The 27,116-nt window shown below is 39.6% G+C and overlaps 4 protein-coding genes across 9 annotated transcripts; 2 read left to right on the top strand and 2 right to left on the bottom strand.

Annotated features, from left to right (window-relative positions):
- Positions 1-4,377: 4,377 nt before the first annotated feature.
- LOC124222810 (serine-rich adhesin for platelets-like) lies at positions 4,378-14,954 on the bottom strand. 4 transcript variants are annotated; one of them, XM_069138152.1, is made up of 7 exons: positions 14,897-14,954; positions 7,992-8,234; positions 7,528-7,914; positions 7,022-7,468; positions 5,413-6,945; positions 4,999-5,223; positions 4,378-4,929 (listed from the first exon to the last, which is right to left on the bottom strand). In XM_069138152.1, exons 2-7 carry the CDS (start codon positions 8,206-8,208, stop codon positions 4,793-4,795), a joined length of 2,946 nt encoding a protein of 981 aa, XP_068994253.1. In that variant the 5' UTR covers positions 8,209-8,234; positions 14,897-14,954; the 3' UTR covers positions 4,378-4,792. The 4 variants fall into 4 exon arrangements, with proteins under 4 accessions (XP_068994253.1, XP_046490122.1, XP_046490132.1 ...); XM_046634166.2 differs by lacking the exon at positions 14,897-14,954 and adding an exon at positions 10,839-11,234; XM_046634176.2 differs by lacking the exon at positions 14,897-14,954 and adding an exon at positions 10,839-11,234 and having other exon boundaries at positions 4,999-5,220.
- Had1 (beta Hydroxy acid dehydrogenase 1) lies at positions 10,330-14,056 on the top strand. The gene is made up of 6 exons (XM_046634380.2): positions 10,330-10,475; positions 11,231-11,418; positions 11,520-11,728; positions 12,895-13,052; positions 13,257-13,399; positions 13,461-14,056. Exons 1-6 carry the CDS (start codon positions 10,438-10,440, stop codon positions 13,688-13,690), a joined length of 966 nt encoding a protein of 321 aa, XP_046490336.1. The 5' UTR covers positions 10,330-10,437; the 3' UTR covers positions 13,691-14,056.
- LOC124222821 (protein BCL9 homolog) lies at positions 13,829-19,527 on the bottom strand. 2 transcript variants are annotated; one of them, XM_046634197.2, is made up of 8 exons: positions 18,840-19,527; positions 17,398-17,725; positions 17,085-17,311; positions 16,749-17,000; positions 16,273-16,554; positions 15,744-16,200; positions 15,440-15,602; positions 13,829-15,362 (listed from the first exon to the last, which is right to left on the bottom strand). In XM_046634197.2, the coding sequence occupies exons 1-8, from the start codon at positions 18,846-18,848 to the stop codon at positions 14,489-14,491; spliced, it is 2,592 nt and encodes an 863-aa protein (XP_046490153.1). In that variant the 5' UTR covers positions 18,849-19,527; the 3' UTR covers positions 13,829-14,488. The 2 variants fall into 2 exon arrangements, with proteins under 2 accessions (XP_046490153.1, XP_068994255.1); XM_069138154.1 differs by having other exon boundaries at positions 16,273-16,615; positions 16,741-17,000; positions 18,840-19,525.
- Positions 19,528-20,139: 612 nt separating this feature from the next.
- Positions 20,140-26,482, top strand: Rel (nuclear factor NF-kappa-B family member relish). Of its 2 annotated transcripts, XM_046634211.2 has the most exons (19): positions 20,140-20,219; positions 20,401-20,545; positions 21,323-21,469; positions 21,558-21,703; positions 21,820-21,983; positions 22,079-22,220; positions 22,341-22,482; positions 22,561-22,665; positions 22,811-22,922; positions 23,155-23,279; positions 23,370-23,558; positions 23,685-23,758; positions 23,831-24,070; positions 24,141-24,264; positions 24,347-24,591; positions 24,686-24,841; positions 24,999-25,100; positions 25,186-25,422; positions 25,515-26,482. In XM_046634211.2, the coding sequence occupies exons 2-19, from the start codon at positions 20,467-20,469 to the stop codon at positions 25,632-25,634; spliced, it is 2,649 nt and encodes an 882-aa protein (XP_046490167.1). In that variant the 5' UTR covers positions 20,140-20,219; positions 20,401-20,466; the 3' UTR covers positions 25,635-26,482. The 2 variants fall into 2 exon arrangements, with proteins under 2 accessions (XP_046490167.1, XP_046490177.1); XM_046634221.2 differs by lacking the exon at positions 20,401-20,545 and having other exon boundaries at positions 20,143-20,219.
- The last annotated feature ends 634 nt before the right edge of the window (positions 26,483-27,116 follow it).

The following is a 27,116-nucleotide window of genomic DNA, read 5'->3' as shown; positions in this document are numbered from 1 at the left end:
CAGTCCTAATACGCTGCGATCAACGCATCAAAAGTTAGAGCCAAAAAACGGGAACCTGTGTTTTCGACATTTTTCAGCAGGTGCTTTTTCCTCCGTAACTTCTTTCCTGTTGATCCCACGCTCTTTTTGCTGTGTTTTCTGAGTTCCTGGTGGTCCAATTAGTCAGGTAAGGGTCATTAGAATCGAATCCGAGACCAAAAATTTTTTGGTCAAAAAATGAAAAAAAAGTAAGGCTAACCCCTTTGCATTTTTGGCGAAAATTTTCGCGATTTTGAAAAGTGCAGGAATAAATTAATTGTAGCACTATTCCGACGTAATTTTGCGAGAGAAATCGATTGGGCGCAGTCCCAATACGCTGCGATCAACGCATCAAAAGTTAGAGCCAAAAAACGGGAACCTGTGTTTCCGACATTTTTCAGCAGGTGCTTTTTCCTCCGTAACTTCTCTTTTGTTGATCCCACGCTCTTTTTGCTGTGTTTTCTGAGTTCCTGGTGGTCCAATCAGTCAGGTAAGGGTCATTAGAATCAAATCTGAGACCAAAAATTTTTTGGTCGGAAAATGAAAAAAAAGTAAGGCTAACCCCTTTGCATTTTTGGCGAAAATCTTAGCGATTTTTAAAAGTGCAGGAATAAATTCTTTCTGGCACTATTCCGACGTAATCTTGCGAGAGAAATCGATGGGGCGCAGTCCCAATACGCTGCGATCAACGCATCAAAAGTTAGAGCCAAAAAACGGGAACCTGTGTTTTCGACATTTTTCAGCAGGTGCTTTTTCCTCCGTAACTTCTCTCCTGTTGATCCCACGCTCTTTTTGCTGTGTTTTCTGAGTTCCTGGTGGTCCAATTAGTCAGGTAAGGGTCATTAGAATCGAATCTGAGACCAAAAATTTTTTGGTCGAAAAATGAAAAAAAAGTAAGGCTAACCCCTTTGCATTTTTGGCGAAAATTTTCGCGATTTTGAAAAGTGCAGGAATAAATTAATTGTAGCACTATTCCGACGTAATTTTGCGAGAGAAATCGATTGGGCGCAGTCCCAATACGCTGCGATCAACGCATCAAAAGTTAGAGCCAAAAAACGGGAACCTGTGTTTTCGACATTTTTTAGCAGGTGCTTTTTCCTCCGTAACTTCTCTCCTGTTGATCCCACGCTCTTTTTGCTGTGTTTTCTGAGTTCCTGGTGGTCCAATTAGTCAGGTAAGGGTCATTAGAATCGAATCTGAGACCAAAAATTTTTTGGTCAAAAAATGAAAAAAAAGTAAGGCTAACCCCTTTGCATTTTTGGCGAAAATTTTCGCGATTTTGAAAAGTGCAGGAATAAATTAATTGTAGCACTATTCCGACGTAATTTTGCGAGAGAAATCGATTGGGCGCAGCCCCAATACGCTGCGATCAACGCATCAAAAGTTAGAGCCAAAAAACGAGAACCTGTGTTTTCGACATTTTTCAGCAGGTGCTTTTTCCTCCGTAACTTCTCTCCTGTTGATCCCACGCTCTTTTTGCTGTGTTTTCTGAGTTCCTGGTGGTCCAATTAGTCAGGTAAGGGTCATTAGAATCGAATCTGAGACCAAAAATTTTTTGGTCGAAAAATGAAAAAAAAGTAAGGCTAACCCCTTTGCATTTTTGGCGAAAATTTTCGCGATTTTGAAAAGTGCAGGTATAAATTCTTTCTGGCACTATTCCGACGTAATTTTGCGAGAGAAATCGATTGGGCGAAGTCCCAATACGCTGCGATCAACGCATCAAAAGTTAGAGCCAAAAAACGGGAACCTGTGTTTTCGACATTTTTCAGCAGGTGCTTTTCCCTCCGTAACTTCTCTCCTGTTGATCCCACGCTCTTTTTGCTGTGTTTTCTGAGTTCCTGGTGGTCCAATTAGTCAGGTAAGGGTCTCTAGAATCGAATCTGAGACCAAAAATTTTTTGGTCGAAAAATGAAAAAAAAGTAAGGCTAACCCCTTTGCATTTTGGGCGAAAATATTCGCGATTTTGAAAAGTGCAGGAATAAATTCTTTCTGGCACTGTTCCGACGTAATTTTGCGAGAGAAATCGATTGGGCGCAGTCCCAATACGCTGCGATCAACGCATCAAAAGTTAGAGCCAAAAAACGAGAACCTGTGGTTTCGACATATTTCAGCAGGTGCTTTTTCCTCCGTAACTTCTCTCCTGTTGATCCCACGCTCTTTTTGCTGTGTTTTCTGAGTTCCTGGTGGTCCAATCAGTCAGGTAAGGGTCATTAGAATCAAATCTGAGACCAAAAATTTTTTGGTCGAAAAATGAAAAAAAAGTAAGGCTAACCCCTTTGCATTTTTGGCGAAAATCTTAGCGATTTTTAAAAGTGCAGGAATAAATTCTTTCTGGCACTATTCCGACGTAATCTTGCGAGAGAAATCGATTGGGCGCAGTCCCAATACGCTGCGATCAACGCATCAAAAGTTAGAGCCAAAAAACGAGAACCTGTGTTTTCGACATTTTTCAGCAGGTGCTTTTTCCTTCGTAACTTCTCTCCTGTTGATCCCACGCTTTTTTTGCTGTGTTTTCTGAGTTCCTGGTGGTCCAATTAGTCAGGTAAGGGTCATTAGAATCGAATCTGAGACCAAAAATTTTTTGGTCGAAAAATGAAAACAAAGTAAGGCTAACCCCTTTGCATTTTTGGCGAAAATTTTCGCGATTTTGAAAAGTGCAGGAATAAATTAATTGTAGCACTATTCCGACGTAATTTTGCGAGAAAAATCGATTGGGCGCAGTCCCAATACGCTGCGATCAACGCAACAAAAGTTGGAGCCTAAAAACGAGAACCTGTGTTTTCGACATTTTTCAGCAGGTGCTTTTTCCTCCGTAACTTCTCTCCTGTTGATCCCACGCTCTTTTTGCTGTGTTTTCTGAGTTCCTGGTGGTCCAATTAGTCAGGTAAGGGTCATTAGAATCGAATCTGAGACCAAAAATTTTTTGGTCGAAAAATGAAAAAAAAGTAAGGCTAACCCCTTTGCATTTTTGGCGAAAATCTTGGCGATTTTTAAAAGTGCAGGAATAAATTCTTTCTGGCACTATTCCGACGTAATTTTGCGAGAGAAATCGATTGGGCGCAGTCCCAATACGCTGCGATCAACGCATCAAAAGTTAGAGCCAAAAAACGAGAACCTGTGTTTTCGACATTTTTCAGCAGGTGCTTTTTCCTCCGTAACTTCTCTCCTGTTGATCCCACGCTCTTTTTGCTGTGTTTTCTGAGTTCCTGGTGGTCCAATTAGTCAGGTAAGGGTCATTAGAATCGAATCTGAGACCAAAAATTTTTTGGTCGAAAAATGAAAAAAAAGTAAGGCTAACCCCTTTGCATTTTTGGCGAAAATTTTCGCGATTTTGAAAAGTGCAGGAATAAATTAATTGTAGCACTATTCCGACGTAATTTTGCGAGAGAAATCGATTGGGCGCAGTCCCAATACGCTGCGATCAACGCATCAAAAGTTAGAGCCAAAAAACGGGAACCTGTGTTTTCGACATTTTTCAGCAGGTGCTTTTTCCTCCGTAACTTCTCTCCTGTTGATCCCACGCTCTTTTTGCTGTGTTTTCTGAGTTCCTGGTGGTCCAATTAGTCAGGTAAGGGTCATTAGAATCGAATCTGAGACCAAAAATTTTTTGGTCGAAAAATGAAAAAAAAGTAAGGCTAACCCCTTTGCATTTTGGGCGAAAATTTTCGCGATTTTGAAAAGTGCAGGAATAAATTAATTGTAGCACTATTTCGACGTAATTTTGCGAGAGAAATCGATTGGGCGCAGTCCCAATACGCTGCGATCAACGCAACAAAAGTTAGAGCCTAAAAACGAGAACCTGTGTTTTCAACATTTTTCAGCAGGTGCTTTTTCCTCCGTAACTTCTCTCCTGTTGATCCCACGCTCTTTTTGCTGTGTTTTCTGAGTTCCTGGTGGTCCAATTAGTCAGGTAAGGGTCATTAGAATCGAATCTGAGACCAAAAATTTTTTGGTCGAAAAATGAAAAAAAAGTAAGGCTAACCCCTTTGCATTTTTGGCGAAAATTTTCGCGATTTTGAAAAGTGCAGGAATAAATTCTTCCTGGCGCTATTCTGACGTAATTTTGCGAGAGAAATCGATTGGGCGCAGTCCTCATACACCGCGATTAACGGATCATGAGTTACAGCGCAAAAATGAAAGATTTGCACCGTAACTTTTCTTCTGCTGGTCCCTTGCTTTTCTTGATGTCTCTTTCGCAGTCCTGAAGGTTTAATTAGTTTAGTAAAATTCAATGTAATCTATTTTGAGACGAGAAGTTTCGGGTTGGAATACAAGGAAGGTCAACTTTTCATTTCTATTATAATCATTTTTATTTTATCATAATGTACAGATTCTGAAAATACTCAAATTAATGCATTCAGAAGCTATCTATATTATGATTATTCCTCAACGAATGCTAGGACCAAGTCAAGCTGAAGCGGTTGTCAACGTTATTTTGCGTTGATAATAAATTGCATGCATAGTTCTATGTCACAGCAATCAATGGCTTGAACTGCCATGTATAAATTTGCATCTTCTTCATTTCGCAGATTTGGTGATTTGAATCTCTTTCTATGCACTATGTTGTCACGTTCCGTCCAGAGAATATGAATATACTAATCTGATTTGGGACAAATTTTGAAAACTCCGCGAACTACAGCTGCATTACAATTACCAGTATCACTCTATACTTCCTGTACAATATCATATATTTCATTGGTAAAAAAACTCCATTTGCATCACGCTACAATCCATGAATAAAAAAATCGTATGCACGAGTATTGTAAGGTTTATCTCATACAATGGCCTCCGTAGTTTCCTGCCGCTGCTGAACGAAGTACTTGAGTTTGGGTAAGTTGGACCGTCTCTTCACACGTTTCTTGCTGTACCAAATGCTGCATCCCACGATGACGACACACATTCCGATTAAAACTGCAGTCATACAATTTATCGGGGTCATATTTCAAATTGATATTTTTCACGCTTCTTTTTTATACTAACCATAAATTGTTGGCAGTATGTACAGATGGTGTGTACTTTTTTCGGTTATATGTTCTCGGATTAAAAGACTCTTGACAGGAGATTGAACTTCCTTGACATCACTTAGCGTTGCAGGATATTCACTCGGATTAAGTAAACTTTTCTGCTGAGCATCCTTACTTTGTATGGATTTCCAAATTGCATTTCCAGTTTCATCGTCCAACCACGACAGATCGTCCATTTCTTCTGAGAAAAGTAAAAATGCCATGTCAACTTAATTAACGTATTGAATAGTACCCTAAATATCGTGATTAGATCATAAGATAGAGTAAGTGTATGGAATTTAAGTATCATCAAAACATTTTGCAATCGAATTGTCAAATTTGCGTATCGTATTCCAAATATGAATCACCAGATAAGCATATTATGTATTACCGCCGAAATTTCGATTCCACAGGACATCGGCAACCAGTGATTCTGGCTTGGCTGGTAATTCAGCTTTGAACTCGATCTCATCTATGACTTTCAATCCTGGGGCATGATCACCGGGGGGTGAATATACCAGGTACCCTTCCGTTTCGGCATAGTCAAAGGGGGCGCCCTTCCGTCGATCGAGCTCTTCCTCGAGTTCGGAAACATCTTCAGGACTGTTTTTGAACAAGCCAAAGCCTTCCATGATGTAGAGACTGTCCTCCGTCGTAATATTCTGCGTTTCAATTCTCGCTTTTGGCTCATTAATCTTCAGGACCAGCGAGTTAGGAAGATTTTGTATTGACCTGGCGACAATTTCACGGGAATTTACAGACGGTATAAAAACATTAAATAAAGACGAGTTGCAGTGTTCTTCGAGGCCAGTGAACCCCGGAGAACCGTCAACATCGGCAACTTCTTCAAGAGGAGTCACCAACTCGCTAACTACTGGCTCGAAAGTTTCCAAAACGATCACGTCCGAGTCATGTAAACTCTGAGGACCCCGGGGTTCAGGAGACGAATAGCCCAGTCGGCCAGCCTGAGCATCTTCATCATGATTTCTGTTCATCGTGAACGTCGCGTCTGCTTCTCTCTCTTCGGGATTATCAGGAATAATTGACGCGACAAGAGCCTCGAGGCGGCGTTCAGGATCGTTAATCAAATCACGGGGCATCGCTGACGAAGAGGACCGCATCAAACAATGTTCCAGATTGGAAATGCTGCTTTCAGAAACTGAGAGCGTCACAGCGTCAGTGCGTTGTTGATCAATCCGATTTTCGCTGTCCACTCTCTGGACGTTTTCCGACCGTTCAGTCGAAGAACCTGAGTTGCATCTCGATGCAAGATGCTGGTCGACATCGAGGACCTCTCGAAGGGGTCCGTGATCAACGTTTCTCTTTTTGGATACAGTTTCCGTCAGAGAAGGATCGCCAAAAGTCGTTGCTAACTTTTTCGACCGTCGTGGAACGTCCACGGTTTCTTCTGCTGACTTACCGCTCGTGCCAGCCTTGGCCGTTGTATCAATGCTCAAAGGAATCGTTAATTTCAGTGGTCCATCTTTATCATTGATCGACATCCGGCCCGGTGATGCGGAAGAATCCTCAGCTACTTCAAACTCAGTGTCGTTAAGTTTCAGCGAATGCAGTTTACCTTTTGACGAAGACCTTAAAACCTTGACGGACTCGATTTGGAGTTTTGGCGAGGCGTCGTCCGAAATTTCAGAGAATGTGGAATTACTGTGAGTATACGAACGCCGAGCTTTTTGACAATCGATGTGTTTCAGAGTATCGGCTACCTTCAAGAGGGTCAGTCGATTCAAACTGTCATTCACTGAGCTCCGTGAATATATGTTCAATTCAGGTTCGTCGTGACTCGAATTCTGTGTACTTTCCGCTATGGTATCGATATCTGACCCATTACGAACTGCCGAAATTCTCAAACTCGTATTGTAGGAGTTTTCCAACGTAGACGAATCACTTCCTATTGATGTTAAAATCACTGAAAACACAAAATAGAAACGTTGAGTTGGTCATTTTACTAAATAGATTAGAAGTTAAGAACACGAATATTTTACCTGAATGATCCTTCGTTGTGTTATCGCCAGGCGTTCTCGCTGAGGTAAATAACTCTTTGATGTTAAGGGGTACATCCCGACTGTCCTCCGAGTGAACACTGAATTCGAAACTATTATCGTCTACGTCACGTCGTTTTGCAGTTCTCTGCATCGATTGACTTCTATTGATCATCTCTACAGTGGATGGGCGAGCAGAGGTGGATTCCGACATGTCGGCAAATCGATCGGAGACTAGAGTCGCTAATCTTGCCGTTGTGAAAGACGAATGAATCGCTGCAATTGATGAAGGTGCTACGTGACTTGAATTTATCAAGGCAGATCTGCGAAATTCTTCAGCGCTTTCGAATCCGAACGTCATCAGTTCGATAGATGACGCGGTTTCGTTAATTGTGGACCCCGCTGACGACGATGACGACGAGGAGAAGTTGAGCCAATTTTCAGTCGAACCTAAAGCGGCGTGTTAATGCATGGTATTCAACCACATTCATGAAAATTGGTTGACGTACCTGATCCTTTAGCCAGTTTGGACGACTTGTCCGATAATCTATCCAGAAGAACTTTGCTTTTACCTGTAGAAAGAAAATTGGACGGAATTGAATCATTGCGGCTCGCAGCGACAGGATTTGGCTCAGACGTGGCGTTGGACGTTTTTGAGGTGGAGTCCAAGAGTTTGGCCAATCCACTGTTGCGTTTTCGACCACGGGGAGGATCCTGATCCAGACTGTCGGACCTTTCCATGCCAAAGGTTATTAGACTCGGACTTGCAGCATTTTTCTTTGCCAAACTCCCACGCGACTTCACTTTGCCTTCTCTTCGGTACAATTTCGAACGCCGCGAGTGTCGCTTTGAGTGCGACTGATCGTGGGGAGAACCCGACTTCCCGGCGTTGGATACTGAAACCGAAAAGTTATTAAAATCTGCACTACGTTATTGTTCCGATGAATTGATGAATATATAAACTCGCATTCACCGAGGGTGACACTTCCGTTTAGGCTCGTTAAGTTTGCTGCTAGGTCAAAAGTAGCAACACTTGGAGTCGCAGGCCGCACCTGATCCTGATTTTCTTCTTCGGCATAATCCTCAGCTGGTCTTCTTTTGCTGTCTGAATCCGGATTCAGTAAGGCGATCGTGTCATTTTCCCTCGACTTTTGGGAATAGTTTTTGCCGTGAGCTGGCTGGTCATTCATCGAAGATGTTCGACGCGCTGATAGCCCTAAATCGGATGAAGGAAATCGCAGTTGTTGGGTTGAATTTTTCGAATATTGAAGATCATAACAATTGTTTGAATGAATATTTTACCTAATTAAAATTCTTTCAATATCATCATTGCTGGGAGGTTGAACGAGTAAGTATAAAATCTCGCTTACAATATCTCGTCAACAACGTAATTACAACATATTATCAGTCAGGCGGCAATTATCATAATATACAGAGTTTCCATAACAACATCCAACCGAACTGTGGATTGATTTTTTTAATTCACAATTTCAGAAATCACAGAAATCAGTTTTTTTCACGATTGCCACAGCTTGCGGGGATTAGCAAATACTCTGATTGTGATCTGCAGTTAAATTGTCATATTAATTGCCCTCTGAGCTCATTTTGATCCTAGCAATGTATACTTATAACACTTTCGTCCATTTCACCAGTGATAAGCTTAGTCATCAAAGATCATTGACAAAACAGTATGTTGACAAAATCAGGTATGTTCGGCTAATTAATGAAATTCCGCGATTGGGGATAACAGGACCCGAAGTAGTAAATGATCGAACGAAATTCAATTCGACGATATTATAAGTTAATTTACAGAGCTTTCAAAATTTGCCAAAAGATTGGTTTTATCTAACTTGGAAATATTATGTTCATACCGAGTACGACCACAAGGCATAGAAGCCATCGGCAGTTCAACATGATCGTTCCGCAGCATACGTTTACGGTTAATTCCCTCGACCGTGTTTAACTGACGTGAATGAATTCAAATTTCCACGGTGTACCATTTCGCGTTAAACATGGACGTATAAAAATCATTGAATGTCCACGAATCGTGATGAACGGAAACGTAATCTCATACGATAAAATAAAGTTTGTTTATAAAACAATAGTTTGAGATGAATAATTGACGTGCGACTGGTCGTTCAGCCTCTATCCTGTTCCCTTACCTTTCGCTTTCAATTATTTGACGCAAGTATATCTATCTCGGAATTTGTGATATCGCTTTGATTTCTCAAGGTCAATTTTTTTCTGAGCCGTTGATTCGAATATGTATAATTAATATATATACGCTGTAGTAATCTTGTTGTTTGATCGGCAATCGCTCGATGTGGAAGTAACCCGAACTGCGCGAGGCGAGAATATTATGTAAGACATTATCAAGAGTGTTTCCATATCAAGTGTATTGAAAAAACAATCCTCCACAACAACAGCAGATATACTACAGGAGATGTCTAAGCGCAGCTGTGTGAACTTGTTAACATGCTTTCGAATTTTAAACCTGACCTAATATTAAAAATTAGAGAGCTAGTTGTGCTGTATGATCACGTTTTTTACCGTAACGCGTAATCCAAGAAATGTATACTCTCTGGAAAAGCTAAAATTTCTGAAACGAGTGATGCGGCACGAAAATCTCATTCTTTCGTAAAAAAAGACTTTGTCAAGTTAACTACTGAGTGGGATAACATCTGTTAATATTGAGAGTGAAAGTTTCGTCGAGCCGGCTTGTCCGGCTTCAACGTTATACTGGCGCGAAGCAGCCTGTGATAAATAATATTTCCATCTGTGATTCGCGTTGAGTTATCGACAATCGAGAATGTTAGATTTTAAGTTAAAAAGCACATTGAGTCTCATGATAACCTGGCAGACCTTGCGCGATACATGTATATACTTGAATATTCTTAATTTACAATCGTAAAATTGTGATATTTCATAAGAAGCTCTTACGTATTTTGCTAATTTAGAACACATTTTAGATAAGAAATCAACGTCTCCAATCAAGCCCAAGTTTTATAAGCAAAGTTTATGCAACGCGAAACCAAAACGATCCGTGCTGAAACCGTCAAACATTTTAATTTTGAGAGGCTTCTTTTCATCGATGGTGTAGCAGTGGAACCGGTGTGAGGAAACAAACCCAATAGACGATAAATGAATAAGAAACAAATAAATGAAAAATATTTAAATGCTTTAATCAGTTGCGTCGAGTTTCGTTCTTTCATATGCCGTGCGGTGTATAAAACACTGCGTAGAAGTGGAGGAAGCGGGCTCTACAGCCGCTTCAATACATCACCGTGTATATATATACAGATTCGCGGTGTCGCGACGCCAGTCGCGTCGTGAATTTCGCGCATTTAGTTCGTCGACGATACTGACTAATCCTCCAAGTGATTATACGAGAAGCCTCTTTCCTCCGTCTCCTAAGAAACATGGCTTCGAAAAATGAAAAGATTGGAATCATCGGAAGGTAGGTGCATTTAATTATAGTGACGGAACTATATCCTTCATTTGCTACGTCTCAGCTTGACAAGTGACTCGGAACCGCGTCTCGTGTTAATACGTATTGTACCTGAGGATTGTCGGTGTGACGCGTGACACTGATAGCAGTCGACATTGTGCTATAAGTCGTGTGGAATGGGAAGTCGGAATCGCGTTACGTAACATAATTTTTTACTTATTACTCTTTTACTTATTAGCCATTCACTTGACATTTGCTTTACACCACGCCTAAAGCCACCTCTAATTCGGTGTATGAAAAGGGAAATAATATAAAATAACCGGCAGGTTTGGGATTCTCAAATCACTTGCCTACGGCTATGGATATACTAACAATCGTTACACCATTCCGTTCTGAACTGTTTTCCAACGACTCGAAGTCCGGTTTCGGCATGCGACTTGGCTGTCAAGTGATATGAGAACCGGTACCTAACCGCTACTGAGAAACTCTCCGAACGATGGCTCATCTGGGTCACCCAGTTCAATACAGGAAAGTGGTTCCTCGTCAGTCATGTCGGTGATGATGCAGATTTTTCAATTTTACATCTCAGCTCGGGGGACCCTTTCCATCGCCCAGACTGATAATAATAATTACCAAACAAACCTTCTCAGACGTTGATTGTAAGAAAGATCTGCTGACCATGAATTCAAATACCCGGCAGCTGAATAAACAGGACCATAATATGTTCTTGTATTAAAATTCTATCAACTTCGATTTCGTTACAGCGGCCTGATTGGACGCAGTTGGGCAATGCTATTCGCTAGTGTTGGCTACCAAGTCACCATCTACGATATTGTCCAGGAACAAATAACGAATGCTCTGAAAGACATTCGTCAGCAACTCAACACTCTCCAGAGTAATGGCCTCTTGCGTGGAAGTGTGGACGCTGATGGTCAGTTCAAAGCCATTAAAGGTCAGTGTCATGCGAAAACGGAATTCGAGGGTTTTCCAATTACGTGCCAGTTCAGCAATCTCCGGAAGGTATTTAACAACAAACTCAATTTTTTCAACCAGGTTCGACTAGCCTTGAAGATACCGTCAAGGGCGCCAAATTTGTCCAGGAATGCATTCCCGAGAAGCTGGACTGGAAGATCAAGCTCTACACTGATCTAGACAAGATCCTTGACGACAAGACCATTCTCTCATCCTCGACGTCCACTTTTCGTCCCTCACTATTCTCCGAAAAGATGAAACATCGGGATCAGGTCATTGTTTCTCATCCCGTAAGCATTTCTCTTGCTTTATTAATATTTCAACAACGTAGATTATCTTGTCGAATTATCAGTGAACCGATGACCTAGGCTCGTGGGCAGAGAAGGCGGAATAAAACTCTGTAATTGGGTATTTGCATGATTTTTATATTTCTTAACTTTTGATGTTTTTCGATTCTATAAATTTTTTTAGAATTTTTGAAAAAAAAATATTTTGTTTTTGTTTATAAATATTTAAATAATTTAATAAATAAAAGTGGTCCTAAATCACATAAAAGTCACGTGACATAAAACGGAATGTGATTGGTTTGACGTCATTGTGCTGCTACTGGCGCGTTTATTTGAATCCACAAAGAGTAATGTACAATATTTTCTAGCGCTAAAAAAATTTTAAGCAAGTTTTTTAAACTTTAAGTTTGATACATTGTATAATTAATGTCAGACTTCGGTGAAAATAATTAAAATAGAAATCAATTTTTGTGTGGTGTTTTTTTTTTTTTAACTCACACGGATAATTGTGTGGAGGTTATGATCACGTCAATGTTATTATACTAAGAATGTTAAGCAAGCATTAGTTTGAGTATTTTTACAAGTTGGTACTATACACCAACAAAAATCGTTTTTTAATGACATATTAAATAATTTAATAACTTTAGTTTATAATAAACAGCACTATCAGACGTTCTTTTCATCAACCACAACACAGAGCAACAGCTGATTACACGTACGGCGTGCTTACAGGAGAACTTGGCGCTAAAAATTTCAAAAAAATTCAGCATTGTGACGTCACATACGCGAGATGGAGCTACTTATTCATTTAAATATTGCCTTTTTTTTATTTATTAAATTATTTAAATACTTATAAACAAAAACAAAATATTTTTTTTTCACAAATTCTAAAAAAATTTATAGAATCGAAAAACATCAAAAGTTAAGAAATATAAAAATCATGCAAATACCCAATTGCTGCAATCAAACAAGAATGATAACGTGGCGAAGAATAAATTGTCAAGTGACGTAATATTGGTTTATCAACTCTGTTGAATCAACGCGAGAAGATGGTGGATGTTTACAATTTAATCTCAACGATTGGTTGAGTGCACTGTACAAGATACGCCAGCGTAACCTGGAAAATATAGAACGACATGCAAAACGTTAATTAAACGCGCTTATTTCAGGTTAACCCACCATACTATGTGCCTCTCGTGGAGATCGTACCATCTCCATGGACCCGTCCCGAAATAGCAGTTGCAACACGAGCAATCATGACCGAAATCGGTCAGGCACCCGTATTGCTCAGCCGTGAAGTCGACGGATTTGCGCTCAATAGAATACAGTGAGTATCGATGGTTATAACGGCAGTGCCTATTTACCAGCAATAAAAGATATCTCCGAGTTTCCCGCAAAGATAAGTAGTGGTAATTTATCGATTGTACAAAAGCTTTGATCTGTTTATTGATTGTGAAATCGAAAGAAATCTGACTCTTATCTAAACTCTTGATGAACAAATCGCGTCCAATGAACACATATTTGAACGCAGGTACGCGATTCTGAACGAGGCGTGGCGAATGGTGGCCGACGGTATTTTGGATGTGAAAGATATGGACTTGGTAATGAGTGAGGGGCTTGGCATGAGATACGCGTTTTTGGGCGCCTTTGAAACGGCTCATCTCAACGCTGAAGGTGAGTTTACCAGGGATGTGACCAAAGGGGAATGAGTAGTAATCAAATCTTCGCGTTTTAGGAATGAAGAAATACTGCGAAACCTACAAAAACAGCATATACAACGTCAGCATGACGATGGGAGCCGTACCTAAGTTCGAGGGTGAAGTTGCCGAAAAGATTTCCAACCAACTAAATGCAATCACTTCCATCGATCAACTGCCAGCCAGAAGAGCGTGGCGTGACGATGCTCTGACCAAGCTTTCGATACTGAAAAAAGAGCTTGACAGCAAATGGAAAGACAGTCAATAAACTTTCTGACAGCAGTTGACGCGTGACGTTCAGAAAGCGAGTATATGGTTTCGCGTTTAAGGATTATTTTCACACTTTATACTTATCATTTTGTTCTTGGATTTCATTCATTTCATGTCGACTGATTTTTGATTAAACTCACGTAATATCAAAATATATTTTCATCACGAATTCGTTTTATACTTATTTTTGAATCGTCGGCCTAACATTAATTCGAACGGAAGCGACTGCAGATACGAGTACAATTGTGTCCGCAGATAACAGCGCGATTTCAGTGTCAGAATATACCTACGTATAATAGTTATAAGTTTCTGCCTCACACAATATGCCTGTACACAGAGTAATAAAAATTATTTTCGCAAAAAATTTGCCATTTTTTAAATTCAAATTCAAGATTTTTACTAACCGTTTAAATTTGTTTTCTGTAATATGTACAAGTCACGCACAAAAATTCTTGTGCGTCGTGTCTCTCGGCGTAAAAAGTGCCTCATTTTATGGGGTTGGGAGAATGATTTTTAAATTAATATTTCACTGGACAGAGTAGAAATGATTCTACCCACCAAACAACAGTGTGGTCACCATTCTGTCGGAAAGGTAGCGGAATTTGTTCATGGTGGAAGGTTGGGATGATGGGAGTTACTGGGCGTACTGTCAAGGACGTACAACTGTTGTTCAAAATTATGATACTCCTGGGCGTAATCTTGAAAGCCGCCACTAGCCATCTCCATATTCGGATCTATTGGATGATAAGGTACCGACGGCCTTATCCCCATGACGACGCCCTAGTTCCCAGGCATATTATAAATTTGCGGCCGGCAATTGCATACTGGGCTCCGCTAATCTGATAACGCCTTGTGGTTCCCCGCTAGAGGTTGAGGCCGTATGCATCGCGGCGGATTCCATAGTCTGTTTAGCCGACGCTATGTTGGGAATCTCCGAGTTTCCTGCAGGTTCGGCTGCAGAAGCCGGATTATCTCCGGTTGGCACGCAGTCGGCGGACTTGGTGGAATCCCCGTGCTCCCTTTCCGATCGTGGGACGTCCGCATTTTTCTTGGGATTCACGGGGCACGGCGGGCGTTTCCGCACCGGCTTGCGAAACGGATTTTCGGAGCACATCTCGCGCAGGTTGGACATCAGTGTACTCTTTGGTAGTAGCTCGCTCATTTGAGCCAGTGATGTGATCGGGTCGAAATGGTCCGTACTTACGGACTCCGGAGTACCCAGATGACAGTCATCGACGTTGTTCGGGTTAAGTGGAAGGTTCTCGTGCTGCTCACTGATGAGCACGTGATCTCGACAGCTGCCGGACGAGTCCAGAGGAGTAGACTGCAATGGGGTTTTCAGATTTTTTGGCTGCCTTTTGTTCGAGGAAGGTGAGGACTTCTTCGGCCGCCCCATGCAGTCAATTAGACCTTTGTCGTGAGGGGCTGCTGGGCTGTTCTGACTGCTCGATGTCTTTCCACTGCCAGCCTGAATGGTAGTTGAGAAATCGGACACCCAGTACCCCGTGTTATTAGTGGGGGTACGAGGAGTACGAGGACTCCGAGGGTTCGGAAGTAGACCCCCGAATCCACGATCATTGATCTCCGACAGAGGACTCGTCACCCCCATGCCGCTTGCGGAGCATTGATTGCTACCGACGTCTGGCAGTTTTCTAATTTGGCCGGTGTTGCTGGAATAGGAATAAATTATTCAATGATCACCTCATTTCAAACTTATATCGCTCTGATGCAATCTGGATGCACTTACGAAGACGAGTTAGTATCTTTCGATCTAGTGATTGTCTCAGTTAACTCCTGTTGGAGTCTTGGCACTGGCATCAGATTCCCGTCCTTGGTATCCGTAGCAGTCCCAACTTGCTCCCGCTGTTCCCGACTGACCGCTTCTAAAGTCTGACAAAGTATGTCATCCACTGTGAATCCAAACGGAGGTGGAGAGAGAGAGAGAGAGGTAGAGAGAGAAAGACAAAGAGAGAGAGAGAGAGAGACAGAGTTAGGCATTTAGAATTTCAAATGGCTGATATTCGATGCGAATGAACTCAGAATAAATTTACCGCTCGGTGAATGACGTGATATTAAGTCGATGGGGTGTTTCTGCATCGAAGGTGGACCAGGAGTGAATCCCAAAAGGTGAGGGTAAGACGCCGGTGTTTCAGAGTTACTGTGGTTCAAAGATCTGTCAATTCTGGGGGGAGCATTGCCAGCGCCGCAACTCGGGGACTCCTGAGTAATCCGACTCTCCGGTGGCAATAATCCTGATCTTTGCCTAACACAGTGAACATGCCTGCTTTTATGAACTGATGAATTTTCGCCTGAGTTGGCGGGAAGTGAAGAGAGAGATAAATTGCTGGTTCGGTTATTGGAGAACGATGGGGTTGAACCTAGCAAGGCGATAAGCGGGCTCGATGGTCTCTTTGGTCGATGGTGAGGGGGCGAAGGGCCTTGGCCTGTTGAACCGGCAGTTAGACTTCTGTCACTCAATGTCACTGGACTGGAATTGTCAGCCGATACCTGCACGGGGTTATTAGTTTAGGCTCAGACATGTTTTAATTCGATCCGAGAAAACGTTAAATATTATTTTACCTTATTGTCCAAGTCGAAAAGCTGACTTTTAATGTCGTCCCATTCGGTATTGGCCGCAAGCTCATCCACTGGTCTGTCGGATGGTGAATTTTTGTCACTATGTCTGAATGGCTGCGACTGAGTGCTCTGCGCTGAGACCTGGGCTGGTCTATCAGTCACTTTCTTACACTTGTTAAATATTATAGCTTGTACCCTTCGTAGTATGGCCAATTGTGCTTCTCGATATCTACGTTGTCGCAGAATCAAAACCTCGTTGGGTGCTTTGACTCCCCGTAACGAAGGCTGCGGCCAGTTAGGACTTGAGTTAACAAAGTCGGTGATCGAATAGGGACTGGGCAGAGAACTCACTGGATCAAATAAAAGCTGTATGATTTAAATTTACTGATTGAATTTATATCCTGTAAGTACATGACGCGGTGATAGTACTGGATATTCAAATAGATAACAAATAGAAACTCCCAACCACACATGCCTACGTTATTGATGGTATGGTCGATCGATGATTCGGTATTACCAAACGAATTTTCACTGTTCAAGTTTTGAAAATTATTTGCAGACGGTTCGTTCCTAAACGGTGAATGATTCGGACTTTGATCTGTCAATTCTTGGATTTGGTAGGTAGAGCTGTTGCCGTAGGTTTCTTGATTGTTTTGATCGTACATAGGAGCATTGAAGTTATTAGACCAAGCACGAAGATGGCCAGCTCTGTTTCTCATGATTCCATCTTTCTGTGGGGAAGAAAATGAAGAATGAAACGCTTTTGCGATACTCTGCGGATAACGTAGCATTGGGAAATAACTCCATAATCATACCTCGAGCGAGATTTTTCGCTGTAGTTGCGCAGAGTAGTAAGCTACGATTGATGGAAAGTCGCCTCGCAGAACAGCTTTGCTACCTGCATTCGCTATCATCGTAGAAAAAACAAAAACCTGTCTCTGTGGTCGCACGAATTGGGATTTCCCTTCACCAAAATCATTGCCACCGCTGCATCCTCCGAGCGTATTGGCATCCGGTTTCCACATAGAGACCCCAGCAGGATCTTATAAAGAAAACATCGAACGATGCGATATTATGAAGTAGAACAGAGATTTTTCTAATTGCGAATGAGATATAGTAGGCACTTACCATTGGGGAATCTGCAACTGTATTGAATATTCTCTCGTTTTGGTGTAATCAACGCTACTTGATTATTAGTTTGTTCCGTGCTTTCCCTAATTTTTCTATCTCCGTTCAAATTTTCAGGAATCCCGCTTAATTCTCTGATGCAAGGTTTGGAATCTGCATCAGAGTTTTCGATGTCGTTACCGCCGGAACTATTTTTATTCATCGAGCAAGAATCTTTACATGGCTCTTGTTTCAAGATTATTTTCTGCTCGCAATCCAAGTTGTTGATTATTTTTTCGATTTCATTTTCGTACCCCGTGACCTTTGAATCAGTTGGAAGCTGGAAAAGCTAAACATGGGCGGGAAATTTAATTTATTTTTGACTCAACGATAACTTTCCCCTTTTTCAAAAGTGGCACTTCCGATAGTAAGTATCTCAGATTTTCGAGTTTACTCTCCATTTTTTTTTCTATTTTGATTACATATTTCTTTCTGTATTACTGTGAACTTTCACTAATATTCTAGTTTTCAGACTATTAGAATGATTACACTTAGACATAAAAGGTAAAATTACAATGATGTTTTATGCTAAATGCTTTTATTAAATTTTTTCATCATTTGTAATAATTTGTAATGCAACAAACAAAAATTTTAGCAAAGTTTCGAAATTCAATTGTAGAAATCTCAATTGATATCATCTGAATTGTTGATGTTGCTAATATAGAATAAATACCAGGCAATTATTTTTATTGTACTTCCATAAATTTAAAACTTTTATTTCATTTTTAAAAAGTATATTTTTTAGTTGGGGGTGGAGGAGCTGGGGGAGGGTTTGATCACACAGCCCCACTAGGGTCTGGTCCCGATTTTGCCAACCTACATCAATATGCTACTCTTATGCATTTACAATTAATTTTTTTATTTAATAATAGCTGTATCTGAATTCTAAAGACAATATTGCGAAAAATATCGAGTCCCATTTCTCAAGTCAATAACACAGGGATAAAAATCGGTTATCCGCGCGGGTGGGCTTATCGCCTCAGCGAAGCGAGTTCGACTTTATTCCCTTGTTGCATAATGTACAGTTATTTTTCCAGCAGAAACAGATTTTGAATACTTTGTACACGAATTGGTTTATACACATGGCAATAATATGGAAGTACTAATAACAATGATTCTACATCTTATTTTGCACTGATAGGGATGGTTCTTTATCAATCTTTATAATTTTTGCCTTGTTCACAATTAATTTAAGAATCTCATTACATCTACATGATTGATTGAACTCAGTAATCCTTGAGAAATTGGTTGACGAATTATGCTCAGAATGAATTTCAAGAATAGCAATGTATGATATAGGTTTATTCCACCAACAAGTGTGTCACCTTTGAAACAGTATGGAAATTAAATTCACACAGTATTTTGTATCTGTTTGTAAACATGTGATTACAAGGATAAAGTACCTTTGACATTTTTCGACCGGGGGGTGTTTTTATAGTAATTATCTAGAGAAGCGTGTGGGTGATTTTGTTCATACGTAGCGAATTATTAAAAATATACAATTATCATTCGCCGATCATGTCAAAAGACGTACAAGAGAGATACAATGATTATTAAAGAAATAAAGCCCCGAAATTGAGCGGTAAGTTTATTTTCACACGATCGGGGACACAATCGTCGCCATAACTGTTGACACAAAAACTGGCAACCTCGGCTCTCGGGTACCGACTACTCAACAAGTACATACGCATCTGATTTTAGACCTGGGTTAGCCCAGCATCTTGTCATTGGCGGAGTCCCAGGGAGGGGATAAACTGGAAACCTCAAATTTGGCCAATAGGGTAATATATATTCCTCTCATTAGGGCTAGTCGAACCGACTGATTGTAGGAATCACAATAATGAGGCACCCTTACTAAAAGTCGGTTGCAAACAAATTTTCTATCCAAAATCGAACGCAACGGTTTCTGACACTTTAGCATGTATTTTTCTTTCCTCCTACTTCCAATAATCAATTTCTACACGGCTGAAAATGCTGGGAATGAATTCCTCGCAGAACCGTGCAGAAAATTCATATCAATCGACATGCTCAAGTCTGTGAAATATCATTACAGCTCATTATTTTTGGCGCCTAGTGGCCCATCAGGATTATCGTGCGCATTGGGTATGAAATCTCTTCTGAAGTTCAACTGATACGCAATAAATTCAAATAAATTATGATGAAAACGAAATTATAAAAAATCTATTGTACATAAACCGACGTTGTATGATGTTTGACATCTACACCACTAATTAGTGGTCACTCTTGGTAAGGGATGCGGGTTGCCTGCTTTTCGGTTTTGAAATTAAATTCTTTTCAACGTCAACGGCATACAAATCTAGTTAATATCGTAATCATTCAATTTCGTTAGCGACGTTTCATTCGTGTAATAAAATTACTCATCAATTGGAAACCTGTGCTGGCCTACTGCAAACCATATATACATATTATTACTTGTTGATATATAAATACAGCTGGATTAATAAGCATGCAAATAGCAGTATAGTGAAACAATTCATCAATTTATGCTTTAACCTCGTTTACATATCTTATTCAATGTATAATTTTTCGCACGCTCCGCGACTAAGTTTGAACACGCGTCACGTGCGCGCGCCTGGCTGCGTGAACAACAAGGACGGGGGAATTCCCCCATCCTTCTTGGAAATCGTTGACCGGACCACGTGACCAGGGCGGGGAGGAATGATTGGAGCTGATTGGACCGTATCCTCGGGGAAGAACCCGGAGTGCATCCATCAAGGTTATGTCGTTGACGTATGCGAAAAGTATTAGTTAGTTGATAAACGGTGAGTAACACATCCAGGTCTGTAAAGTTGAAATCGAATCGGTCCTTGTTTCTCTCCTTAAAAATAATCACCGCGCTAGTTTCGTCTCTACGTTGCGCTTATGCGCGTGGAGAATAGTTCACGTCTTTTTTGTGCCACGTATAAACTAAGGTATAAACGACGCAGTTTATTTTGATTATAGTGCAATCGGCGCCGCGTTCGCGTAGCAATTACGATTAACCAAAAAGAAAAACAGTACCAAATAAACATGCCGCAAGTTTACGAAAACTTGGACGTCTTCCAGAACTATAATCAACAGGAGGATCAGATTTATCCGTTTCCTGATGGTAATTAGACGAAATTTCTTTTTGAGATTGTGTATCATATTTCCAGGATGCTACTGGGTACAATCTTTCAACCATTTCCTAATTTCATTCTCTTTATTCATATCATTTCTCCAATTTCGCTTCCGTTTGTTCAAATTGATGCTGAAACCTCCGCTATGTTTTCAGTCAATGGTACATATTGTGTTACTTAAATATTTCTGCTGTGATATACTGCAGAAATTTAGAACGGAGATGACTTCAGTTCGATTTGCACTAATGATAAAATTATGCACTTGTAACTTGCCATGTACACATAAACCACTTTTTGACTACCGAAATACGTACGACATATTCATTCGCGCACTGGTGTATATGATCATGCTAACAAACTCTAAATAGTTTCTGGGTTACCAACGTGGAATTTATCAGAATATAAATTGTACAGTTTCTTTATTTGATTTAGGCACAGAGCTGTGATTCATTATTTCGGTAATAAGAGGTGTCGCAATAACATATACCGAGATCCATGATTCCGGTAGTTCAATATTATAAAACCACAATTACCTATGATACCTTTTAATTTTACCAGTTGCCGTACATCTGAACTGAATAGACAAAGTGTACTTCGATCTCCCTTAGCAATCAGTGCAACGCTGATATTTCAATATATCGTGTATACAAGTTTACACTAACTGATTTGTTTATGACAATTCGAAAGAAATGGCCTGTTCACTTGTAACAAGTCGAATAATATCTTAATGGAGAAATTGTGGAATTATTTGACATGTCTTTGTGCAGTTATGATGAATAATCTCAGCCTGTTGAGTCCGAGCAACAGCTCACTGGATTCACAAATGACCAGCAGCACTCCGTCACCGATGTCGATATCACAATCGCCAAACCACACAATGTCATACTATACACTGAGTAATGTAACTGGCACGAGTATGTACATCTTTTTGGTTATTCAATAAATTAATTTCATAATGTTTTATTCAAATGTGATGATATTACGGTACTTGTACCTTCGCAGTGTTGGAAGACCGGTATATAAAAATTATTGAACAACCAGTAGACAAGTTTCGGTTCCGATACAAATCAGAGATGATGGGAACCCACGGGAGTCTTGCTGGCGCCAACAGCTCAAACAGCCGCAAGAAGCAAGCACCTACTGTTGAGGTATAAACAAAATAACAGAGTTTCATTGAATCTGCCTGTTGAAATATTCCAATTCATCGTTTTTGCTATCTTCGTTTAGTCATTAAATAATTATAACTATTTCACTGGTGTTCCAGCTGAAAAATTATCCAGGCAGCGCCGTCATTCGCTGTACGCTTGTAACAGCAGATCCAGATCGTAGGGGACCACATGCTCATCGTCTGGTACGCCGTGTTGGAAATTCAGACGAAGATGATCCGCACGAGCAAAAGGTTTCACCCGAACAAGGTTTTACAGTCTCGTAAGTGAACAGTCTAATTTTTTATTCATAAGACAACAATATTTATCTTCATTATTGTTGGAGTATGTATTCATAAAACTTAAGCTTGTATCTAGGTTCCACGGAATGGGGATCATCCACACTGCTAAAAAGCACATAAAAGATGAGCTTGTTAAAAAGAAAAGAATTACGGCTTTAGAAGAAGCAAAACGCAAAAATGTTAATGTCACATCGTTGACCATCCGCGATGAAGCAACGGTAATAAATTAAATATTGTATAATAATACATTGCCAGTACATTATACAATGTTATTATGCATATCAAATTATTTCGTTCAATTAGCTTACTCAACTTTGAACGCAAAATTTCTGTTAAAGATTAAAATGGAAGCAGAAGCTGCTCAAAAATGGATGAGTCTGAACAGTGTCGCATTATGCTTTCAAGCATTTGCCCCAAATGCCAATGGCGTACTTTGTCCCATCACAGAACCAGTGTATTCGAACCCGATTAATAATCTCAGTGAGTAGAAGTGACCATTCATCTATCATTTGGGTACCAGAATTTTTTTATTGCCATTTTTTGTTCTTTTTATTACAGAAAGTGCCCTTACGGGAGAGCTCAAGATATGTAGAATCGACAAAACTGCAGGATCTTGTGATGGTAACGAGGAAGTTTTCATGCTGGTAGAAAAAGTGGGAAAAAGTGAGTATCGTTGTTTATACAACTCGTATTGTAGTTTTAATAAAGATAATATTGAATTGGAAGTGAATTAAGTTCTCTGTTGAAAGATTAATCGAATTAATATTATTGTCCCATATGTATTCAGATTCTCATTCTTATGTTACAGAAAACATCGTAATCAAATTCTTTGAAATGGATGAAAACAATGTAGAAATTTGGAGCGCTTTAGGCCACTTCACAGAGTTAGATGTTCATCATCAATACGCGATAGTGTTTCGGTCAGTTTGAACATTCAATTACTATAAATTAAAAATTGACAGAATATTATCGTATTGTCCCAAATATAAGCCGAGGTTTTTTTTAATCATTAACAGCACCCACCAAAATTGTCCTCGTCTTATATGCGGACCTGTCTTATGTACGGGTAACAGTAAAAAACACCCTGAACTGCTGTCAGAGAATTAAGGGTCGGTTTATATTCGTTTTGTAAATATATCACTTGTGTTTCAGAACGCCACCGTATAAAGACAAAGATATAACTGAACCAAAAGAGGTTTTTATAAAGTTATGCAGACCGACTGACGGAGAGTCTAGCGATCCATTACAGTTCACTTATAAACCCAATAACCGCATCGGTAAGGCGTATTTGCAACATGTACTATCATCAAATATATTCGCTTCCAATTCTCATTCAAAAACATTGACATGTCCTGATTTATGAACAGGTAGAAAGAGACCGCGCATGTCTTGCGAAAGTACTGAATTACAAACTCCTATCGCAATCAATCTCGTGCAATCGGATGAAGGCACATCCATTTTCAACGTAAATAATTCAAGTGAAATCAACAAATTGTTGAGTGAGCATTGTACATCAAACGATTTTCGGGAATACTCTGAAAATCTGGACTTAGAAGGTGAGCACTTAAACACCGAGACACGTGTTTGTTATGCTCGCATGTTTCAAAAATTTTTCCATCAGTATAGACGGTGAATAGATGATGAGTTATATACAAAATGTGTAAATCTTTGTTTATCCCCAGAGTACATCAGTTTACTGCCAAAGGAAGTAAATGATAATGAAGAACTGAGATTGGATGGGCCTTTGAAAAAAAAAGTAAGCAACATTTAATTAGTCGTATCAAAATGACAAAGAAGAAACAATTGTATAATGTTTACATGTTTTCAGGAAACGGCTTCGTTTGCGGAGAATATTGTAAAACAAATTCGAATTATACTTCAGAAAAATGATCCAAATGGAAAGGAACGCATACTAGCGTTGCTCAAAGAGCGCACAGTCTATGGAGATTCTCCTCTCCATTCCGCGCTAAGACACGGACAAATGAATTTGGTTAAATATATTCTAATGTTACTTGCAAAGTACCCGGATTTCAAGCAAATTGTCGACTCTCAAACAAGTTCTGGCCGTGTAAGTTTTATTACGATTAACCCGCGGAAATGTAATATTTTCAATTCACTAATATTGCTCTATATTTTAGACATGCTTACATTACGCCGTAGAACAAAACCAACCTGCAGTAACAAAGGCTCTGCTCTTGATTGGGGCGGATGCAAGCGCGTGCGATGATCACGGTTTTTCACCGCTTCACAAGGCGGTCAAAAGTGCGTGAATTGATGAAATAATTTATTCCCAACGAATAAACTAATTGTTTGCATACTAATCGATTATTTGTGTCCCAAACAGTCCCAGAGGCGGGTCACTGTGTGGACGCACTATTAGAAGGAGGAAGTATAAGCGTCGAAACACGAGATGATACTGGCTGGACCGCTCTTCATCTGGCTGCTGAAGCCGGATCGCTACACGCTGTCAAGTCTCTTGTCAAAGCTGGCGTTGATGTTAACAGTACCGATATGTCTTACGGGCGTACAGCACTCCACATCGCCGTCGAAGGTGGCCACAAAGAAATCGTTGAATTCCTGTTAGAAAAGGTAGGTAGTGTTAATTTATATTGTGAAATCAAAATAATCGTTGAAACTCTATTTTATACTTTTTCTGAGCACTTTGTATGTCAATTCTCCACAGACGACAATCGACGTAAATAAGCGGAATTTCAGTGGAAACACCGCGCTGCACAGTGCTGTCGTCAACACCGGCGAACGAGCTGAGGAGCTCTGCAAGCTTCTGTTGAATCACGGGGCGAATCCCTCGATACCTAATAATAATCGCGATTCGTCGAAAGTGAGTTTTTTTATTTTCTAGAAATCTTTTGCGATCAACAAAGCTGTTAAGATCAAAGAGATTATCCTGTTCCTTCGACTGCCGCGAAGACTCGTAGATAATTGTACTGATAATTAAAACAAAAAAATTTCATTTCGTCCTGTTATTAAATTCATAGGAGTTGCAAACAACAACTATAAAAGATGAAGCGATATCCGATGATGAAGATGCCCAGGAAAGTGGTCAAACGTCGTTTGACCTCGCATCAAACAAACCTGAGGTAAATTGGGTTCCTTGAAAAATCGTACGCTTTTGTACGTGTATGGCTACGCACTAAGGTCTCAATGCCACGGAAATAATTACAGATTTTACAATTGCTTTCTGCGACTAATACGATAATAAAACAAGAAATCGAGGACGTACCCGAGGAAAGTGACGGTACTTTGCTGGACGAAAAAGCTATGACTCTTCTAGTTCCCATACTCGACGAATCGAAGGCATGGGAAAAAATCGTCACATCTTTGGGATATGATTTTCTGCAGTCTTCGCTCAAAACTTCAGGCCCCGTCAGTCCATCGCGGATGTTATTAAACTACTTAGACGTAAGTACTTCGATGACTTTATTTATCGTTGGTTTTGTCATACGAATTATATGCAAAAATTTAATAAGCTGTATCTTGTATTATTTTTTTAGATACAAGCTGAAGTTTCGATCAAAAAATTACGAACGTTATTGGTTGAATTAAATGAAACTAAAGCTGTTGATATAATCGATGAGATGATTTTGCGACGGAATACATCAAGTACAAAATGAATTTAACATCAGCAACATATAGCTATTTTAAAATCAGCTAATTACTCCAAAAACTTAATAAGGTAATAATAAAAGCATATCCCAGATTACGTTTGCTATAATTTCGCGTGATTAATGTAAATAACTGATTAATTGATTACAAAATACCGGTAATATTGAGTATACACTGAGGTTTCGCATTTGTAAGTACAGAAACAGGATATTTTAATTTAATAAGAATGTAAAATTTATATATGCCAGAGTGAGGACTATAGATTGAACTTTGAACATTTTTCCAAGTCATAGTTTTTATAATTCTGAACCAATCGATGTTTCTTTTAGCTGATAAATTATTATTTTACTACATAAAATAGCTGTTTGTGTATAATTTTACTGTCAACGTATATCAACATTATTATAACTCTCTTATTATTATTACATATCTGAAAAAAGATGGTCAGAAGAATTTGCATTTAACTTCAAAATATATAAACCTGCCATTTAATATAGCATGTAAGTATTTTATCATTTTGAATCATACACGAACGTTCGAAATTACGTATACCATTCTAATTATGTAAGAAATGCATGAATCTTATCTATGATTGATGTACAGAAAACGTTAAACCGCCGTTACTATCGAATGATCTTACAATTGGCAGGCAGTATTCCAATGTAATCATATAATGATTTGTATTTTTCGAGAAAAAAAATTGGCGGATATATTTACGATTACTCGACCAAGTTTTGTCCCGAAGTTTATTTAATGATAATACCAATGTTCAATTTCATGAACAATGTATCATGGATATTCTAAAAAAATATTGTACATCTACGTTACGATATTGAAAATACAGAATTTTATTTTACATTTTGTCTAATCAGACCCGTTGTTGAATATGACTTCCCTATCTCTATACATCCTTTTAAAAGAGATCTGGTTGGACCCTTCTTCGAAGCTGAAGTAAAATAAGTTTCAATAAGAGTAAATTATCGGCGAACCAACGTCTTTTGGCCGATAATATAAATTACGTCAAGCGCGTATTATCGACGGTTGACCTCAGATTGCGAATAATTTGGGGTACGATTACCTTATCCATTCGTAATGCAATTAAAGAATTCACATCGCTTCAGAAATTGGTACTTGTAAAATACTGTATTTCGCATCTTGTAGGCATTAAAGTTGACGAGTCATTGATACTAACAAGACAAAAACAGATTATTACTTAGCTATGCGAAGACACTGTGATACTTTATATTTTACTGGAATCAAGGAACATTTTCATCTTCTTCGGCTTCATCTCATGATAAGTACTAATATCACTGGTCTGCAACTAAAAACTGCACAGGTTTTTTATATTGTTTCTTACGGATTTTCACTCACTGAAACCGGGAAAAATACTCAAAAAAATTCGATCACGTCTGGTTTTTTTCTTGAACTCGTGTTTGTAGTCTCATTTAGAGTGATGGTATCCTATTCTTGATTTCAAAAATCCTATGCAA

The sequence above is a fragment of the Neodiprion pinetum genome, chromosome 1 (assembly GCF_021155775.2).
Source record: "Neodiprion pinetum isolate iyNeoPine1 chromosome 1, iyNeoPine1.2, whole genome shotgun sequence".
Lineage (NCBI taxonomy): Eukaryota > Metazoa > Arthropoda > Insecta > Hymenoptera > Diprionidae > Neodiprion > Neodiprion pinetum.
This window is presented reverse-complemented; position numbering and strand designations above follow the sequence as displayed.